This window comes from Stereum hirsutum (assembly GCF_000264905.1).
Source record: "Stereum hirsutum FP-91666 SS1 unplaced genomic scaffold STEHIscaffold_5, whole genome shotgun sequence".
NCBI classification, from domain to species: domain Eukaryota; kingdom Fungi; phylum Basidiomycota; class Agaricomycetes; order Russulales; family Stereaceae; genus Stereum; species Stereum hirsutum.
Window position 1 is genome coordinate 785,179 of NW_006763135.1, and position 17,787 is coordinate 802,965.

The 17,787-nt window shown below is 52.0% G+C and overlaps 6 protein-coding genes across 6 annotated transcripts; 5 read left to right on the top strand and 1 right to left on the bottom strand.

The window, feature by feature from the left end:
- Window positions 1-589: 589 nt before the first annotated feature.
- On the top strand, window positions 590-1,666 carry STEHIDRAFT_54101 (DUF396-domain-containing protein; the record flags this gene model as incomplete). Its single annotated transcript, XM_007302241.1, has 3 exons — window positions 590-626; window positions 682-761; window positions 815-1,666. Coding segments are annotated over 3 exons (969 nt in total), but the record flags the coding sequence as incomplete, so codon positions are not given.
- Window positions 1,667-2,254: 588 nt separating this feature from the next.
- On the top strand, window positions 2,255-4,038 carry STEHIDRAFT_109814 (uncharacterized protein; the record flags this gene model as incomplete). Its single annotated transcript, XM_007302618.1, has 4 exons — window positions 2,255-2,470; window positions 2,678-3,177; window positions 3,235-3,619; window positions 3,715-4,038. 4 exons carry the CDS (start codon window positions 2,255-2,257, stop codon window positions 4,036-4,038), a joined length of 1,425 nt encoding a protein of 474 aa, XP_007302680.1.
- Window positions 4,039-4,549: 511 nt separating this feature from the next.
- Window positions 4,550-8,578, bottom strand: STEHIDRAFT_167356 (uncharacterized protein). Its single transcript, XM_007302619.1, has 9 exons — window positions 8,446-8,578; window positions 8,154-8,355; window positions 7,899-8,035; window positions 7,827-7,839; window positions 6,185-7,761; window positions 5,445-6,048; window positions 5,263-5,377; window positions 4,891-5,201; window positions 4,550-4,832 (listed from the first exon to the last, which is right to left on the bottom strand). Exons 2-9 carry the CDS (start codon window positions 8,334-8,336, stop codon window positions 4,554-4,556), a joined length of 3,219 nt encoding a protein of 1,072 aa, XP_007302681.1. The 5' UTR covers window positions 8,337-8,355; window positions 8,446-8,578; the 3' UTR covers window positions 4,550-4,553.
- A 251-nt stretch (window positions 8,579-8,829) lies between these two features.
- STEHIDRAFT_138470 (uncharacterized protein) lies at window positions 8,830-11,316 on the top strand (the record flags this gene model as incomplete). The annotated part of the gene is made up of 9 exons (XM_007302620.1): window positions 8,830-8,960; window positions 9,035-9,147; window positions 9,217-9,334; window positions 9,396-9,470; window positions 9,619-9,904; window positions 9,958-10,045; window positions 10,103-10,476; window positions 10,550-10,698; window positions 10,766-11,316. Exons 1-9 carry the CDS (start codon window positions 8,921-8,923, stop codon window positions 11,314-11,316), a joined length of 1,794 nt encoding a protein of 597 aa, XP_007302682.1. The 5' UTR covers window positions 8,830-8,920.
- Window positions 11,317-11,559: 243 nt separating this feature from the next.
- On the top strand, window positions 11,560-14,542 carry STEHIDRAFT_146108 (uncharacterized protein). The gene is made up of 8 exons (XM_007302621.1): window positions 11,560-11,654; window positions 11,865-11,977; window positions 12,134-12,251; window positions 12,368-12,442; window positions 12,581-12,954; window positions 13,040-13,404; window positions 13,554-13,753; window positions 13,838-14,542. The coding sequence occupies exons 1-8, from the start codon at window positions 11,612-11,614 to the stop codon at window positions 14,404-14,406; spliced, it is 1,857 nt and encodes a 618-aa protein (XP_007302683.1). The 5' UTR covers window positions 11,560-11,611; the 3' UTR covers window positions 14,407-14,542.
- Window positions 14,543-14,830: 288 nt separating this feature from the next.
- STEHIDRAFT_167359 (xanthine/uracil permease) lies at window positions 14,831-17,645 on the top strand (the record flags this gene model as incomplete). Its single annotated transcript, XM_007302622.1, has 12 exons — window positions 14,831-15,236; window positions 15,329-15,444; window positions 15,508-15,610; window positions 15,689-15,778; window positions 15,854-15,998; window positions 16,076-16,270; window positions 16,342-16,403; window positions 16,471-16,577; window positions 16,634-16,699; window positions 16,769-16,883; window positions 16,976-17,233; window positions 17,336-17,645. The coding sequence occupies 12 exons, from the start codon at window positions 14,831-14,833 to the stop codon at window positions 17,530-17,532; spliced, it is 1,860 nt and encodes a 619-aa protein (XP_007302684.1). The 3' UTR covers window positions 17,533-17,645.
- Between the last annotated feature and the right edge of the window lie 142 nt (window positions 17,646-17,787).

Here is a 17,787-nt window from a genome sequence, read left to right on the forward strand (position 1 = left end):
CCGTAAGTCGTTTCGCGAATAATTCCGAGAGGCGGCGAGGGCCACGAGGTTAGCGCTCGAGACGTAGTGAGCGAGAGCGCGTTTCATGGAGTACAGTGAGCGCCAAGTTCAACATGGCGCAGATAGTCACGCCATTGCACCAGAGGCCACGACAGTTGAGTTTTGAGCGCTGGGCGTAGAGTCGATGGAACAGCGAGGAAGAGCGTTCTGAGCGGGGCTCATTCGGATTGGGGACACCGCCTTGTCCACGTGGCGCACCGGCGGGTCAAAGCTTACGGATCATTTTGTTACGCTAGAAAGGCCTACAAACGGTTACGCGTCTAGACCGTACTCGTTACTAGTCATTTCCACCACGAGTTTGCAAGCCCCTCGGCGAAATCGTAAGTAATCGTAGCACACTCCCAAGAAATGGAAACTAATTTTTCGAAATCGTAATTTTGTCAAGCCCTAACGCCACTGCTTCCGCTTCTTGCCACCCGCCAGCATCTGAACCTCGTTCACGAACATGCAACTCTTACACCTGCTCAGGTATGTTTATTCTCAAATATGAAAACAATTGTAAGTCTTAGATTTTGGCAGTTATGCAGCCGCAGTGGTAGCATTTCTCTTCGTTACACTCTCGCTTGGTAGGTCTTACTGGACCACGTATATGTTGCCGTCATCGTACTGACGTTCTGTTAGCGAGTGGTCTGTTGTGGATCTCTGAAGTCATTGAAGAGCACTCAAAGACCGCCAAAACAGTAGGTACAAGAGGAATATATGTACGTGGTCTATCAAGTTGCGCTGTTGCACGAAGATTTATAACACCGTCCAGGCCATCATTTGCCTCCATGTCCTGCTATACCTCTCCGACTCGCTCCCGCTCACCCACGTCTTATTTTCCATCGCTTGCCACATCGTTTACCTGCAAAACTTCTCCGCAACATGGCCCATTATTTCGCTCTCATCTCCGTCTTTCTTGGGATCGTGCATTCTCGCCATATGTGATCACTTCCTCTGGTTCTTCTACTTTGCACGAATAACCCACGAGGCCCGACAACGGCCTCCACCTCACCGAGGCATGAAGAGCAAACTTCAACTGAACGCTCCAGCATTTGGAGACATGGCTACCTTCTTTGGCGTCTGCGTCTGGCTTGCCCCGCTCTTTCTATTCCTCAGCCTCAGCGCCAACGACAACGCATTGCCTACCGCCGGGGGCCAAGGAATACCATCGACCCCAACAATTCAGCCACCGACACCAGCATCAACCGGCGGACGCACCTCGCTTTTCCGCTCTCTCATGTCTACCCTTCCACGACCATTGACTAGGCGCGCGTCTTCCCGCCGTCTTACATCCGACTCTGGCATCATCGCACCCTCTTCCCCCATTAACCGTAGTGCTTCGTTCGGAAGTGCACCGCCATCTCCAGGGTACGCCATCAGACCAGGCTCACCAGCACTGAATGATATACCACGGTCTTCGTATGAGTACGATGGACAGGGTCCTAGTAGGAAGCAGAGCGAGGATGGAGTTGGGGCGCCACCACGAAGCCCACATCTAGGGCAGGCCTTTGCGCTCAGTCCGCCACCAATGAGGAGGGTTGCCAGTGTGTCGAGTGGATTGACGAACGGGAACAATATCTTGCAAGGAGAGGGCGTTGGCCTTGGTTTGAGTCGACGGAAATAGGTACGTGATAAACATCGTTGAATTCAATCTCCTTGACCGATGTTTCTGCGCAGATGGCGCTTTAGGGTATTAACTCTGTATACATAGGTCTGAGCTTTTCGATATCTGGATGGTTTAATGGACTCTTGGCTTTGGACTTGGAGCTTAATTTCGTGCGGTCTGACCAGACCTATCTGCACAACGGGATTATGTGGCGTCCGGCGTTTGCCGTTACTGCGTGCAGTGGCACAAAGGGAAGCTTTGTGAGCTTCGTGGTCCAGCTCTGAGTTCACAATTGTTCTGCTGTGCCGGTTTCTCGGTGTCTGGAATGCTGGCCAGCCTTTGGAGGTAATATGCAGGATCGAGGCCCCAGGATTCTCACGCAGTTCGCATCGTGACGATGCCAACATAACGCGACGCGACGCGCCGCGACTACAAGGTCGTGACCAAAATGGGACGCGTCGTTGTCTCACCTTCCTGGCTCATTCGCTACAAAAGGACGCGCTTTCCTGCCTTCTCTCCTTTATCCGCTCACCCCACCACAGACTTCCTCCCTCAATCAACTCCCTTGTCCCCCGGAGCAGATCCACCATACAAGAAACAAGCGCGATGAATGATTTCAACACCAACACATCTGACACCTTCTCTGTCGCTTCTGGAACAGAGGCCAACGACATCCAGCCCGAACTGTTGACGCCGCCCGCGGCTCTCGCCCCGCTGCTGCCTTCTGAGGTGAACAGGCCTCAGAATAGACCGGAGGGAGCGTTCAAGATGTGGTTGGTTGAGCACGGGTATATGATTAGCGAAGAGGTTGATTTCGAAAATGTGCGTTTAGATCATATTTCTTTTGTTCTCACTATGAACACGGTCCACCACACTGTCAAACTCATGAGCTTCCTGATCATTTTCCCACGCAATTCGAACTCCGCCCCTTTCACGCCTTCAAACTCCGACAACATCCTCTCCTCTGATGCCTCCGACCTTTGGCATTGTCCCCTTCAAACCCGTTTATATCATGCTTCATGCTCACAGAGCTCGCGCCCGTTCTTCGCGACTCGCTTATCAGACCGTTCCACCATGATGCTCAAACCTGAAACGAACCCTTATGAACATAAACGCAACTGGCACGAACAACTCATCGCTTCCAACTTACAAAACTCTCAGTCCCCGCCCTATGAAGTCCTTCACCGATTCGAACGCACAGACATACCTGATCAGATGCTTAAGAACCACTGCGTACCTGTCTTGGACGTGCTCGAAATACCAAAGAACGGGCTCAGAGCGATATATCCGAATGGGATCAAGTGGGAAGGCAAGAGAGTGTGGGTCATGCCGTGGTTGAAGGACTTTGACTATGATGCGAAGTCAAAAGAGGGCGGGAAAGCGTGTGGTGAAGATTATGCGAGGTATTGGCCTTTTGGAAGTGGAGTGGAGGTGGGTGGATTTGAGACTGTCGGAGAAGCGGTTGCGTTTTTCTGGCAGGTGCTGGAGGGGATGCAGTACTTGCATTATGGACTGCGCATTGTCCTTCGGTAAGTATTTGATTCCCGATAGAGACTTAATCTTAATGTCTTTCATTGTCTGTTCAGCCAGATCAAACCCTCCTCCATCATGATGGGCCACACCGAATATCTTCCACTACCAATTTCCCAATCCCAGAGGCTCCCATCCTTTCAGCAACCCTTCAGCATTCGACCTCAAGCATCACCTTACTCGGCCGGTCCAGAAACATACACTCGCACGGAACGTCCTCCCACGTACTTTATTTGCGACTACAGTCAAGCTCGGGTCACAGAGCCATGGGGCATGAATAGGTGGTATTCGCTCGACGAGTGGCACGCCTACGGCTGCACGAACAAAGCTTCAGAGCCACCCAGAATCGCTTCTGAGCCCAACGTCGGGGGCTACGTGGATGTACACCCGGCGAACGATCTGTGGTATCTGGGGAATCTGTTTGATACAAAGTTCTTGCAGGTACGTAACGTGACTCCTTCAGTCTGATTGAACATCATTAACGAGGCTAACGAACTCTGAATCATCGCCCGTTTGTCCTACATACACCACATCAGCGATACAAAGGTCTCGAGTTCATGGAGCCTCTAGTACACAAAATGATGCGCGCAGGCCCCCGCCCATCAACCCGCCTGATCGTCCAGGAATTCCTGATGCTCAAGGATTCTCTCGGCTCCATCAAGCTTCGCTCGCGTCTCGTCGAGAGGAACGAATCTTCGGGATTGAAGGCGAAGAGGAACTTGGTCTGGTTTCTCCGGACCGTGGGATACGTGATGAAGAAGATGGAGGCTGTTCCTATGCCCAAGTACCATGGTGCTGCTGATGGAGCCAACGGAGGTGGGAATGGGACGGTTAGCGATGATCATGACAGACACGAGTAAAAAACTAATGTTAACGTTTTGATGATAATATTGTTACGCGTATCAAAAATGAAGCTTCAAGCATAGCGGAGCTGCTTGGCCGTGCGATGCACCAGGCTGGGGGACCTGGTGGCAATGATTGAACCTCGATACCGGCTGGTCCGATGTTACAGATTACAGCTCCGAGCTGTGTTTGTGCGATACTCAGTGCTGTCGAGTGACCTGAGAAAGGTATTTCATTGCGGGTGAAAGTGGTCCTGCATCAGGCATTAACCCGTCACTTTGAGACGCGCGTGTCACGTCTGGTGCATAGCACGTGCCCGTGACAAGTCGCGTTCGTCGTTCAATTTAAATTGTAGTCGCCGCTCTCACTTCTTAGCAGAAAGTGTGCGGGTCACCACATGCGTCGTAAAAATTCATCAGATCATAGCATATCACATAAATGAAGCAAATAAGTCAACGATCCGTATACATCCAAAAGCCAAGACGAATTCAATACATAGTGGTCAAGAACCGAACACTCAGCGATCAACCGGTCAGCGACCATCGTCCATACCCCCCTCTCCAGTAATGTCCAGCCCTGATATATCTACATCGCCCTCTCCTTGCTTGTCTTCCGGGACCTCCTCCTTAACATACGGAACTGAGGCTATCAACATGCGCGTGTACATGCGTAGCGAAGCTAGCAAGAACGGGAGGTGCTTGGCGTGAATCCCGAGGTCGGGCTGGGGGGCGTTGTGTCGGGAAGGTTGGCTCAGCGTTTTGACACGCTTCAGTTCGCGGCCGAGGACGAGTTTGGCGAGGTTCCAACACATCTAAATATGATAGTGAGTCGGTGGAAGGATGTTAAAGATGGGGGGAAAAGACACGTACCGAGAGGATAGGATCCAAGATCTCATAATCGGCAGCCTTGAACGTGTCGCTCAAGCTCGTGATCTGGACCGCCTCGCTCACCACCTTATGCTGGCTCTCGAAATGGTTGAGCCCGTGTGTCAACAACGTGTACATGTTGATCAGCGCGGTACGGAGAATGATGGTGCAGCATTTGAGGGCCAGGATGCTCTCGTGATCGTGGAAGGCGAGCGACATTCGAGAAGTGGAGAGTTCGATGGTGGCGAGTAACATAAGGATACGCTCGACGAGGCTCGTGTACTGTGCGTACCAATGCAGAAGCGGCGTATGAGCTGCGTGGATAGGTGTGAGGAACGAAGCAAACGTGAGAATCGTGAGTCAAATGCAACATACCGACTGCCCATCTGCTCCACTGTTGCATAAAGTCTCGCGTCTCGCACAGAAGCAAGATACTGCTCGTACGCATAAGAACCGAATTGAGCGGATCCAAAGGAGGATTCGCATTGCGCTATAGCATCCACCAAAGTTAGTATGTCGTCCGAAACACGAGGAGGACAGGGAGGAAGAGAATTTACCATCAAGACCATAAACTCCCCATCCAACCGCTTCGGAATCTGCGGCGCGCTCTTCATCAACGCCTCCGCACACCTATCCACATAGACCATATGTGCCAAGATGCTTCTCTTCTCATCCTCCTCACTCACGGCGGCCATAAGCGCAATAGTCTCCCTCGTCGTTCCTCGACTCAGATTTCCGACTGCCACCATCGTGCTAGCCTGGCCAAGTTCAACCCTCTCGATCTTCAAGCCCTCACTCTCGATCAGTCTGGCCGCATTGTCCATTTGATCCCTCGCCGGAAACACATCCCTCTTATAATAGAAATACAACGCCAACAGCCCATGCGCGCGGACCCGGAACACCGGATCGATCGTCTCGAGAGACGATGAATGAAGCGCGTCGAGGATGACGGTGAGATAGGATAGCTCTTCGTCCGGGTACAGGGAGCTGGGGACGTCGTCGGGATCGCGTCTAAGGAGCATAGAGCCGTAGAGGTGGGCGAGGTGGACGAAGATGGGGTGGATGACTTTGCCGGAGAGATCACCATCGGCGAGAGCGTTAAGCTTGGCTTGAGTAAGTCGAACACCCATTTGGACGCCATGCTTAAAGAACACGGAACGCCTGTATGGGTTGAACGAGGACGAGATTGAACAAGTGAGGGAAAACAGAGGAGACAAAATGGAGGACAAGTCAGTAGCGTTGAGGCATTGTGCGATGGATCCGGGGAAAGAGGGGTATATAAAATGGAAAGACGTACAGAGTAGCCTGATGATCGCGAGTCATGCATTCCGCGAGAAGAGGACGACTTGGACGCTTGATATGATCGTATGGACCAAGAGGCTTCGACGACGAAGAAGGCATGGCGTTGACGTTAAAGCCCGACATTGGATTATGCTGCTGCTGATGCTGCTGGTTCAAAGCGGCAGTTGAAGAACCTCCTGGGGCGAACGACGGGACGGGATACTGTATGGGAGGCATATGTACCCAAGCCGAGCTTTGTATAACAGCCGCGGGCGGCGAAGCACCGAACGCATGGTGAGGAGGCATATAGCCCGGGGCAGGAGGCATCACACGTTGCGCTTGGCCCTGAGCCTGTGGTAGCGGATCCATGGGCGTGGTCGGGTTCGGATTGACCCCGAGGCCCTCTATCCTAGCGGCCGTGGACGACACCATGCCCGGATTTGGAAGACCGCCCGAGACCAACTGGCCATTGTACCACGCAGCGCCCAGATCGGGAATGTGGCTAAACGATTGTTGCTGCTGCTGTGGCGGTTGTGGCGGGACCATACCGGCGTATTCTTGACTTTGAAGTTGCCCTTGAGATTGGGGAGCCGCCTGGTAGGATGACGTTGGCTGATCCGGAACTGTGGCCGTGACCGAGTCGGTAATGAAGCCTAATGGCTCCGGTGCATCGAGCCATGCCGCCCAATCGTAGGCCATGTCCAAGGGGAACCATTCACTGGACTGGTCAGGAGAGTGGTTATCGAAGTCTGTTTGGGGAGATATGTGCACTCCCGCCTGCGGCTGAGACGCAGTCGTCGAGCCAGAGGACAGGAAGGACACGAGGTCGAAATCTTGCGCTGTCCAAGACGTCGACGGCTGCTGACTCGGGTCTGATGTCTGAGGTTGCTGGGAGTCCCTCCATGACGTGAGAAAGTTTGTTGGTTGTGACGAAGAAGGGCCGGCAGCGTATTGGGGTACGGGCTCGATGTAGGCTGAGGGAACGAAGGTGCTTGTCGACGGAGCCGACGTATGTGAAGGTGGCGAAAGAGCGTGCGCGAGAGAGCTGCTTGATCCAAGGGGCTGGTGCTGCCAAGTAGGGTTTCCGTATTGCGAAGGGATTGTAAAGGATTCGGCCGGATATGGGAGAGCGGCGGGTGCACTCATGTGTTGGGAGCTTGAGTCTGACCATGAGGACTGCGCTTGGGAACGTTGCGAGACAACTGAAGCCAGTGGGATGTCCGGGCTTCCAGGACTGCTAGGGCGTTCTGTGACAGAAGAGCTGGTGGAAGGCATCGAGTCATGACTGGGCCGTGGGCCCTCGTCCATACGGATGTCTACATTTCGAGGGTGCGTGGATGCCGTCGTGTCCGTGCTGAAGGAGACATGACGTCCAGTCATCCCGTTCGCGGTCGAGCTACGCTTCTTTGTAGACAAAGAGGGTCGGCGTGGCGTCTGCGGAATGATGTATTCATACTTTTGCAGACGTTGTTCGAGCTGACGGTTCCGGTGACGAACGGAGTCGGTATCGTGCTCGGGCTCTGGATACTTGCATTCTTCGTTGCCCTTTCCGTTCGCGCAGGTGGTGCAGACAGGGCGCTCGCCAGTGCATTTCTAGGATGCGACGTGGTCAGTTATAGTAGGGATCCGCTGGGACCTGTCAGAGCAGAATATCAAACCTTTTTCTTTTTCCTATATCCAACGAGGAAGGTCAGCCTGATAACGGGCCAAGACGGATGAAATGTCCTCACCGACAGGGATTACACGCTTCACCTTTGGGTAGGAGAACATTTGTGGCCGGGGATGGAGCCGGCGGATCGTAATCGCATGGGCCATCTTTATGCTTGGCTTTGCACTGGCCGCATACCGGGCTCGCTCCATCACATCGCTGTCATAAGGGGAAGATGATCCAAGGGGTTGTATGTTAATAGGCGCTCGACACAGGGGACGTAAATGGAAGGGCCCGAGGGCCAGACAAACGATATATGGGGATGGATGATACTCACGATTTTTCTTGTCCGACAGTTCGAACACGTGGACATAAATCTGAAACGGGAAATGGTGTGTTTTGCTCTGTCTTTGGTGAACATGAAGCAAGACGAGGCTCTACTATTCTCACTGGAAGAGCAGATGGAAGATGAGGATGAAGATGAGGTGGGGCGATATTGGACACGCCGCCGGGCTGACATCGAGGTCTTGCGATCTAGCCTGGTGGGCGAGAGGATGTTTGACATTGATGACCAGATATAATGTAAGACAGCGAGCTCACGCTTATATGTATAGCAACTCGGCACGTACCTTGGAATGCGTGCGCCTAGAATCTTTATCAACCCTTTTAGGGATTGCGTTTAGAAGATCCGCTCATTTGCCAGTCTTCGACTAGCCAATCGCCTCCTGTCTCGCCCTGGTTGGACCTCTGAACTGCCTGAAGAAGGAATTGGGTTCAAAAATGCAGACTTTGTCTTGCCGAGTGGGTTGGATGTCGATGAGCCTGCAATGGAAACATCTTGGGTTTGTAAGAACGTCGACAGGGAAATCCGCTGGGTGACCAGAACAAGACTGAGACAGAGACATGTGGCGCACTAGCGGGGATCAAAATGCTATCACGAGTCAAATCCGCCAAGTGGCCGGGGCCGGGGCGATCAATGACGGAAGGTCCAAACGCAACTCGTCGGCCGTGCTCACAGCAGCACTCTTCTCGTTTCTACATCTCTTCGTCAGTCGCTCTTTTATGAAGATTTGTTTCGAGAAATAAGAGATACTGAAAGCTGCTATGGAAGTCTCCCCTCGACGTGTGTCCTACTACTATGACCGTTGGTATCGTTTCGCTCTTGGGTTCTACCAGTGAGCAAGGGAAATGTTGTCTGACCCCATCGCCCCTATCCAGCGGATATTGGATGCTTTTCATATGGCCAACCACATCCAATGAAGCCACTACGAATGCGTATAACGCACGAGCTCTTGACAGCATATGACTTGCTTCCAAGACTGGACGTTATGGTGCGCTTTTCTACCTTCGGACATATCGTTTGGACTAGTCAATTCATATTTTCTTTAAACGCTCTGTAGAGAGCTAAAAGAGCTACGCCGGAGATGATGACAGCCTTTCATACAGACGAATATGTCCATTTCTTGAATAGGGTGACGCCTGATACCGCGGAGGCATTGACGTACCAGGGCACAAGATGTATGTACTCTATCGCTGGTCACGTCTTGCTTCAATGCCCGCTGACACTACCCTACTGAAGTTCTGATGGGGGATGACAACCCGGCGTTTGAGGGAATCTTTGAATTCTGCTCAATATCAGCGGGTGGTACCATAGGTATGTTCCTCCCTCAAGCTCTATGGGTCATAAGTACGCCTTGGTTTCCGTTGGTGGCTGCGCGATTTTAGTAGAATATGCGGGCGGTTTAATCTTGCGTCACAGACCTACGTCAACTCATACCCCACGTTTTAATTCAACTCTCTAGCTGCTGCCCAGCGCCTAACATCTGGGCTTTCTGACATCGCTCTAAACTGGGCTGGAGGCCTCCATCACGCCAAAAAGCGTGAGGCTTCTGGATTCTGCTATATCAACGACATCGTCCTCGGGATCCTCGAGCTTCTCAAGCACTTCCCGCGCGTCTTGTATGTAGACATAGATTGTCATCACGGAGACGGAGTAGAAGAAGCTTTCTATACGACGGACAGGGTCTTGACGTGTAGTTTTCACAAGTTCGGAGACTATTTTCCTGGGACGGGGACGATAGAGGATAGGTGAGCACTTGTCAGCATACAACAGAGGGCGTTTATATATTGATTTGTCGTAGAGGGACAGGAGCAGGACGAGGCTACACTGTCAATGTCCCACTGAAGAATGGACTGGGTGATGAGTCCTTCAAAAGTATATTTGAACCAGTGCGTCCTTCTCCTCCCCATCTCATGCGGTGCGATCAGCTAACTTTCTCAAGTAAGGTCATCCAAGCCATCCTTGACAGATTCCAACCCTCCGCCATAGTTCTCCAATGCGGTTCCGACTCCCTTTCGGGGGACAAGCTCGGCTGCTTCAACATAACGATGCACGGGCATGCCTCTGCCGTCCAATTTCTTCGGCGCTTCAATATCCCCATGATCCTCGTCGGCGGAGGCGGGTATACCGTGAAGAACGCGTCGAGGACTTGGGCGTTCGAGACGGCGTGCGCATTGGGGGTGGAGGACCAGTTAGATCCGAGGTTACCGTGGAACGAGTTTTTTGAGTGGTTTGGGCCGAGGTATAGGCTTGAGGTGGTGGCGAGCAATGTGGAAGATATGAACTTGAGGGATGAGGAGGGAAGTCTGAAGCAGGTTATGTGAGTCTTTTGACCGCACCCGTTGTCAACATTTTTGACAAAGTGCATTGCTGACAATTGAGTTCGGTTGCAGGGCTGATGTTTTGAAGAATATACACGACTTGCCGCCAGTACCGTCCGTACAGTTGCAAGACGTCCCACGGCAAGATTTGGGTGAACACCTCGGGCTTTGGAATAATGATGACCAGCTCTCGAAAGACGAGCTGGACGAGAAACTCGCTCGTACGTTCCATCTCTAACTTCTTCACCATCACGTTAACTCATATCATTGACCTTTGAATCTCAACAGAACAAGCAGCCTATACCTACTCTCTAAAAGATCCCACCAACCGCCCAGACGGCTTCGAACCCTCATCTTCGTCAGACCCCGAGCCAGAATCCGACACATCGACATACTCCTCGCAACGTCGGAGACGTCAACGCGTTCGTCAGGCCAGGAAAGCTCGTGCCAAGCCGCGAATGAGTATCATATCGAATTCATGGTACGATGTCCCACCACTGGATCACTTCGGGTTCTACGATTATGGGGAGAGCGAGAGGGTGAGCAGTGGCGGTCAGGGTAATGGGTCAGAGAAAGGGAAGGGAAATATGTTGTGGGATAGTGGGGCGAGGTGGGATATGGCGAGTGGGAGGGTGGTGGTGCAGGAAGCTCTGGATCTGAGACTTAGTGTCGGGGAGATGATGGGACGGGGTCCGAATGGTGAGCCGTATTATGGGGATCTGGGTGGAGAGGATGGTGAGGATGAAGGAGAGACGGAGAGCGATGGGGAAGAGGACGATGAGGTGGTCAAGCAGGAGGAAGAGGAGGAGGAAGAGACGATGGACGAGGATGACGAGTAGCACTCTGGTTTGGGGAATGCATTAGGCTCCTGGTTTACGTGGGTCATAGGCTGTAACTTATTCTGATTTTTATTCCATGGATTCTCCTCGTCGTAATTTGTGATGCCACCCCGGTTCGCGGGTGGCGGGACCCTAACCCCACGACAGGGTCGCGTCGAAATAAGGTTGCTCTGGTGCCACTCGTTGAAACCGTTATGTTTCCCTCGCCACGACCACGAGCCTCTGCATCATCCTACCCACTTGTCTTCTCTCGAGCTTATCCTGAAGACAGTCTAGTAGAAATATCCTTAGCATAATGGACACGCCTACGCGCAAGCGCGTTTCCTATTTTTATGACCGTACGTCCTTGAACTTGAACCGAGCTGTTTCCGCTTCGTTTGCCACCAGAACAAAAGAGGAGTTGCTGATCACACTTGTTCTGCACCCACTACCCAATACCAAACGCGTCGCACCCTATTTTACACTTTCCGACGCTTTCCTTCAATGCTTTCTCGACTCGCCACGCTCGGATGGAATCTGGGAATGAATGGTCTTGGAACAAACAACAGCGGACGTAGGATGTTACTCATACGGTCTCACTCATCTCATGAAGCCACATCGAATGCGTATAACGCATGAACTTGTCACGGCGTACGGAATGTTACCCAAGATGAACATCCTCGTGCGTCTGTTTCACGTTCTCTTGTCAGCCCTGTTATGTTCTAATCTGTCTCTATTGACTCGTTGGTGGATTGGGTCGCTCGGGATGGTTGATGCTGGTCGGTGTACGTTATGGTCACTGAATGGGATCGCACGAAATGGACGAACGCGAGCGCAGAGACCAAAACGCGCAACTCCCGTCCAAATGACCGCATTCCACACGGATGAATACGTTCAGTTCCTGCATAAAGTGACACCAGAAACAGCAGAGAGTTTAACCCACAACAATTCTAGGTGTGAGTCCTCCCTTTCTCACCTTTCTTCGCTTCCCACTCTACCCTCCGCTTCATGCTATGCATTGTGCTCATAGTTCTTTTGTTGTGGGATTGGGTGGATGGCTGTGGTAATGTAGTTCTGCTATTGGATGACAACCCAGCTTTTGAAGGCTTGTTTGAGTTCTGCTCCATCTCGGCTGGAGGGAGTATTGGTGAGTGCTTCACATCCCTTGGAACATTACGATTTGGCTTGGATGGCAGTGTAGAGAGTTTGTGTGGCGTAATTTGTCATGTGTGGCGCGCTTTCAGAGCACGTATATGTATGAACTGACCTCCGCTTGATCCTGCAGCCGCAGCCTCACAAATAACCTCCAACTCCGCCGACATCGCTATAAACTGGTCCGGGGGCCTGCACCACGCCAAGAAACGCGAAGCCTCCGGTTTCTGCTACATCAACGACATCGTACTCTGCATCCTCGAGCTCCTGCGCTCTTACCCTCGCGTGCTTTATATTGATATCGATGTTCACCATGGAGACGGCGTCGAGGAGGCGTTTTATTCGAGCGATAGGGTCATGACGTGCAGTTTTCATAAGTACGGGGAGTTCTTCCCTGGGACGGGGGCGTTGCATGATCGGGGAGAGGGGAGGGGGAAGGGTTATGCTGTCAATGTGCCGTTGAATGATGGGTGTGGCGACGAGACATTTGGAAATGTGTTCGATACGGTGAGTTCGAACTTTCTCCCTTGCAAGGCGTGTGCAAAGCTAAGAACAGATGGTTTGGATTCCTTGCTTCACGACCTTCATTCAGGTGATCGATAGAATCCTCGAACGCTTTCGCCCAGAGGCCATCGTTCTCCAGTGTGGTTCAGACTCTCTCGCAGGCGACAAACTCGGCCCGTTCAACATGACCCATCTCGGTCACTCCCACTGCGTTCAATTCATCCGATCCAAGAACATTCCACTTATTCTCGTCGGAGGAGGCGGATATACTGTGAAGAACGCGTCGAGGGCTTGGGCGTACGAGACGGCATGTGCCTTGGGGACGGAGAAGGATATCGATCCGGCGTTGCCATGGAATGATTATTTTGAGTGGTTTGGGCCGAGGTATAGGCTTGAGGTGCTTCCTACGAATGCGGTGGATGAGAATACGGAGAAGCACGTGGAATATGTTATGTGGGTAACATTCTTCATCTTTAATTGTCCTGTATACATCGTCCTTCCTCTCTACATTGATCACGAAAGATCACTCTCCTCGAGACTTGTGTCTCTAATACCCGAAGTATCACTGACATTGGTGTTCGAATCTTTATGCATCCATTCAGAGAAGAGATATTCAATACCCTAGACGAACTGACTCCCGTGCCTTCGGTCGAGCTGCAAGACGTTCCAAGAGAAAGCGTCGACGAGCACCTTCGCCTAAATTTCTCGAGCTCCAAGAATGGCCCTCGCTCCTATGGAGATGAGTGGAGGCGGGATATGTACGGCACAGAAGCCAACGATGAACTGGATGACAGCCTCGCTCGTATGTCCTCTTTCCTTTCTCACACCTCCCGCGTTTCCCGTTCCATGCTTTTAGAATTGAGTATTGACACATGATATATCATAGGCGAAACTTTGCGCGTTTACCAAGCACAACTCCCCAAACCACGCTCAGTCTCCCCCGAATCCGACCACCCAATGTCAGACCTCACAGAGTCCACGTCCTCCGACGACTCTCCGAACGCTATCGCACGTCGACGGAAACGGCATCAGCGTCAACGTGAGCGCGGACGTGCCAAAAAATCCAAGAAACGGATGAGCATCGTCGCGAATGCTTGGAAAGAAGTCAGTGTCAAAGAGCCGGTGAACCCTGTGGGGTGGTATGAAGGAGCGGATGTCGACGAGAAGGAGAGGGCGAGGGCGCCGAGGTATTTTAGATCTGAAGTGGGGTGGTATAAGGATCAGGGGATGGTCCTGTCGTCGGAGAAGTGGAGGAAGACTTTAGATGGATCGTATATCCCGCAGGAAGACGATGACGATGAGGAGGAAGAAGGAGATGAAGACGATGAAGACGAGGAAGAAGAGGGGGGAGAGGAGGATGAGGAAGAAGAGGAAGAGGGTGAAGTGGATGAAGACCCGATGCAGGAGGATGAAGACGAGGAGGAAGGTGAGATTGTGAAGATGGAGGAGGACTGAACAAGAACATAATACTCTCCCGTGTTTTAATGTCCATCATTTGCTGTATTTCTCCACTGCTCTTGGGTTTTCGACTCGCAATGCTTTGATCTATGTACTGGTTGTAATTACCTTCGATGTCTGCGATTTATGATCCCCTCATCCGCTGTGGCACACTAGTGGCCACCAAGTTGAACTACGGTCGTATTTCGGGTGGTCCTTATCAACGCGCCCGCAGCGGAGGGCTCGACGCGATCGAGAACCATGCGCCACTGGCACTTGCCAGCGGCCAGCCGGAAGACCTGCCAGTGTACATGTACATATGGAGATCCTGCCCAGGTATTCCTCTTATCAGCATCCACTGCAGACGCCTCCCCGCAAACAGTAAAAATAAAATGTTCCTTGATCCTCTGCTTCGTGTCTTCTCCCGTCCGCCATCATCATCATGTCCGACTCGTCGACGCACAAGGTAGAGCAAGAGCAGCCTCAACCCACGCCGCCTTTGACAACGACGTCGTCGACCACTCCCGCTCATGGAGGTCTTCGCTCCCGTGTCTCCCGTATCAAGACTAAAGTGACGACACGGCATGGCTGGTTTGGCGACTATGACTACGCTTGGTTGTGTTTGCCAACTTTGCCTTTCGCGACAAGAGGAAAGAAGAGGAAGACTCAGCCTCCATTTTATCCTCTTGAAGCCGACTTGCCATTATTGTTGGCCATTTCGAGCGGACTGCAGCATGCCCTTGCGATGTTGGCGGGGTTGATTACACCTCCAATTATTTTTGCGAGTGCGCTAAATTTGGATTCAGAGCTTTCGGCGTACATGATCTCAGCGAGTTTGATTGGGTGTGGTACGTCCTATTTGTCTTTGGGGTGGGAGCGAGTGTTGGGAGATGGTGCGAGTGCTGATAAAAGACGTGTTATGGGTGATTGACGTGTGCAGGTATTCTGAGTCTCGTTCAAATGTCGAGAATCAAACTGTTTGGCGGGTACTATCTTGGCACGGGCCTCATCTCAGTCGTCGGGACGAGTTTTGCCACGTTGAGTACTGCAACCGCTGTGAGATTCTTTCGCTCCGCCAACCTCTCTGACGTTGTGACTCACACATGTGATGCTCTATAGATATTCGATGCTATGTATCTCGACGGGACATGCTCAACCACAATTGCCGCTGATGGGACATCGACTCGTGTGGCGTGCCCGGACGCGTATGGAAAGGTGCTTGGTGAGTTTGACCTTCTGTTCAATCCACGGCATTCTGTACAGTCTACTTAACGTATTAATTTAATTTGTAATATCACAGGAACATCGCTCATCGCTTCCTTCCTCGAAATCTTCATGTCCTTCGTCCCGCCGCGCACCCTGCAACGAATATTCCCGCCAATCGTCACAGGTAAGAACTCCCCTTCCTCTTGAGTCCCACGCTCGTCTCTGACAAAGCTTCGCTTTACCTTGTGTTTACGAACAGGCACCGTGGTCTTGATGATCGGCGCCAGTCTCATCGGTAGCTCCGGTGCTCCCAACTGGGGCGGCGGCTCGAACGACTGCTTAGACAGACCTGCGACAGGATATTTTGCTCTCTGTCCTAACATCGATGCACCTCGTCCTCTTCCGTATGTCATATCTTGCTCTTATCAGAATCTCTCTGTTAACTTGATACCTGTTTGTTGTGGCGCGTTCTATATGATAGATGGGGCTCGCCACAATTCATCGGCATCGGCTTCCTATCTTTCATCTCTATCATCCTCACCGAACTCTTCGGATCCCCTTTCCTCAAGAACATCTCCATCATTGTCGGGTTGGCAGTGGGGTGCATTGTTTCCGGGGCAGCTGGGTATATCGATGGGAGTAGTATCACGACGGCGCCCGCGATTACCTTCCTTTGGTATGTCATTGTCTACTTGAACGCTATGGGATCCGGAGATGTGACGCTGAAGATGTGCGTGCATTCATCAGGGTACATACGTTCAAGATTGGTGTCTATCCACCGGCCATATTGCCTATGCTTGCGGTCTACGGTACGTTCTGCCCCACTCTATCCGCCTCATTCACCTCTATACTAATGATCACATTTCTCACGTTCAGTCTCCCTGGCTATGGAGGCGATGGGTGATATCACTGCATCGGCTGAGGTGTCCCGAGTGGCGGTCGAAGGCGAAGAGTTCGAGTCGAGAATCCAAGGTGGTGTTCTCGTAAGATACATTCTTTCGATAATCCTTTTTTCAAGGCTGATAGCTATGTGCATTAGAGCGATGGAATTGGTGGCTTCATTTCAGGACTCTTCACCGTCACGCCTCTGTCCATCTTCGCCCAGGTGAGCGAGCCCTCTCGCCGGTATCATCCATGTCACTGCTAACACTGACAATCTGTGTTTGTTCCAAAGAATAACGGTGTAATCGCCGTAACAAGATGTGCCAACCGTGGTGCAGGGAGGTGGTGCTGCGCCTTCCTCATCCTCTTCGGTGTTCTGGGTAAAATCTCGGGTGTCTTCCTCGCTAGTACGTCCATCCGCCCATACGCCTCTTCTCTACCATACTGAAGACAACTCCTCTTCTTTCTCTTACACCCCCTCGACCTAAACAACCAACAGTCCCGAACCCAGTCCTCGGCGGCGTAACGACCTTCCTCTTCGCCTCCGTCTGCGTCTCCGGTCTACGAGTCATCGCTCTCGCCCCCTTCACCCGTCGTGATCGCTTCGTCCTCGCCGCGGCTCTCTCCTTCGGCGTCGCAGACCTCTTGCAGCCAGAGCTATTCACGCATCTGTTTGATGGCAAGGCGAGTGGGGATGGTGTCACGAGTGGATTGAAAGGTTTCGAGGATTCGATCGTTATCATTTTGAGCACGCCTTGTGAGTGCATCTTCTTATCTAACTCCATTCAGTCTCTATCATCATCGACGAGGAACAAAGCTGACGGATTCGATGTCTTGTGTGGTTGCGCCCCCCGTATAGTCCTCATATCAGGCATCGTCGCCGCCATCCTCAACCTTATCCTCCCAGAAGAGGACCCAGCGGACGATATGGAAGGCGTCATAGATGAGATGGGGCATGAACATGGGGAGCCCTATGTGGAGAGGATTGGGGACGTGGAGGAGATGAGGAAACATGAGGTTGAGAAGGATGTGGGGGTTAGTGAGGTTAAGACGTGATGCGTTGTTGGGCTATCGTGTCGATCTTTATTGGTGTGGATCTTGGCTTATTCGGAAGTTATGTGGGTGGAGTATTTTATGGTGTTTTCTGTTTTGAGACCGTTCTCCGTTTAGTATTTCTGCTAGTTGTGCATGACCGATGACAGTCTATCGGTGTGCCGAAGAGTGCGTCGGTCAAGCGATCGTCTTGAAGCCTGAATCTCTTGGATAGGGTCTTGATCATGGGGACCATCGAAGCATTTCGCACTAGACGTG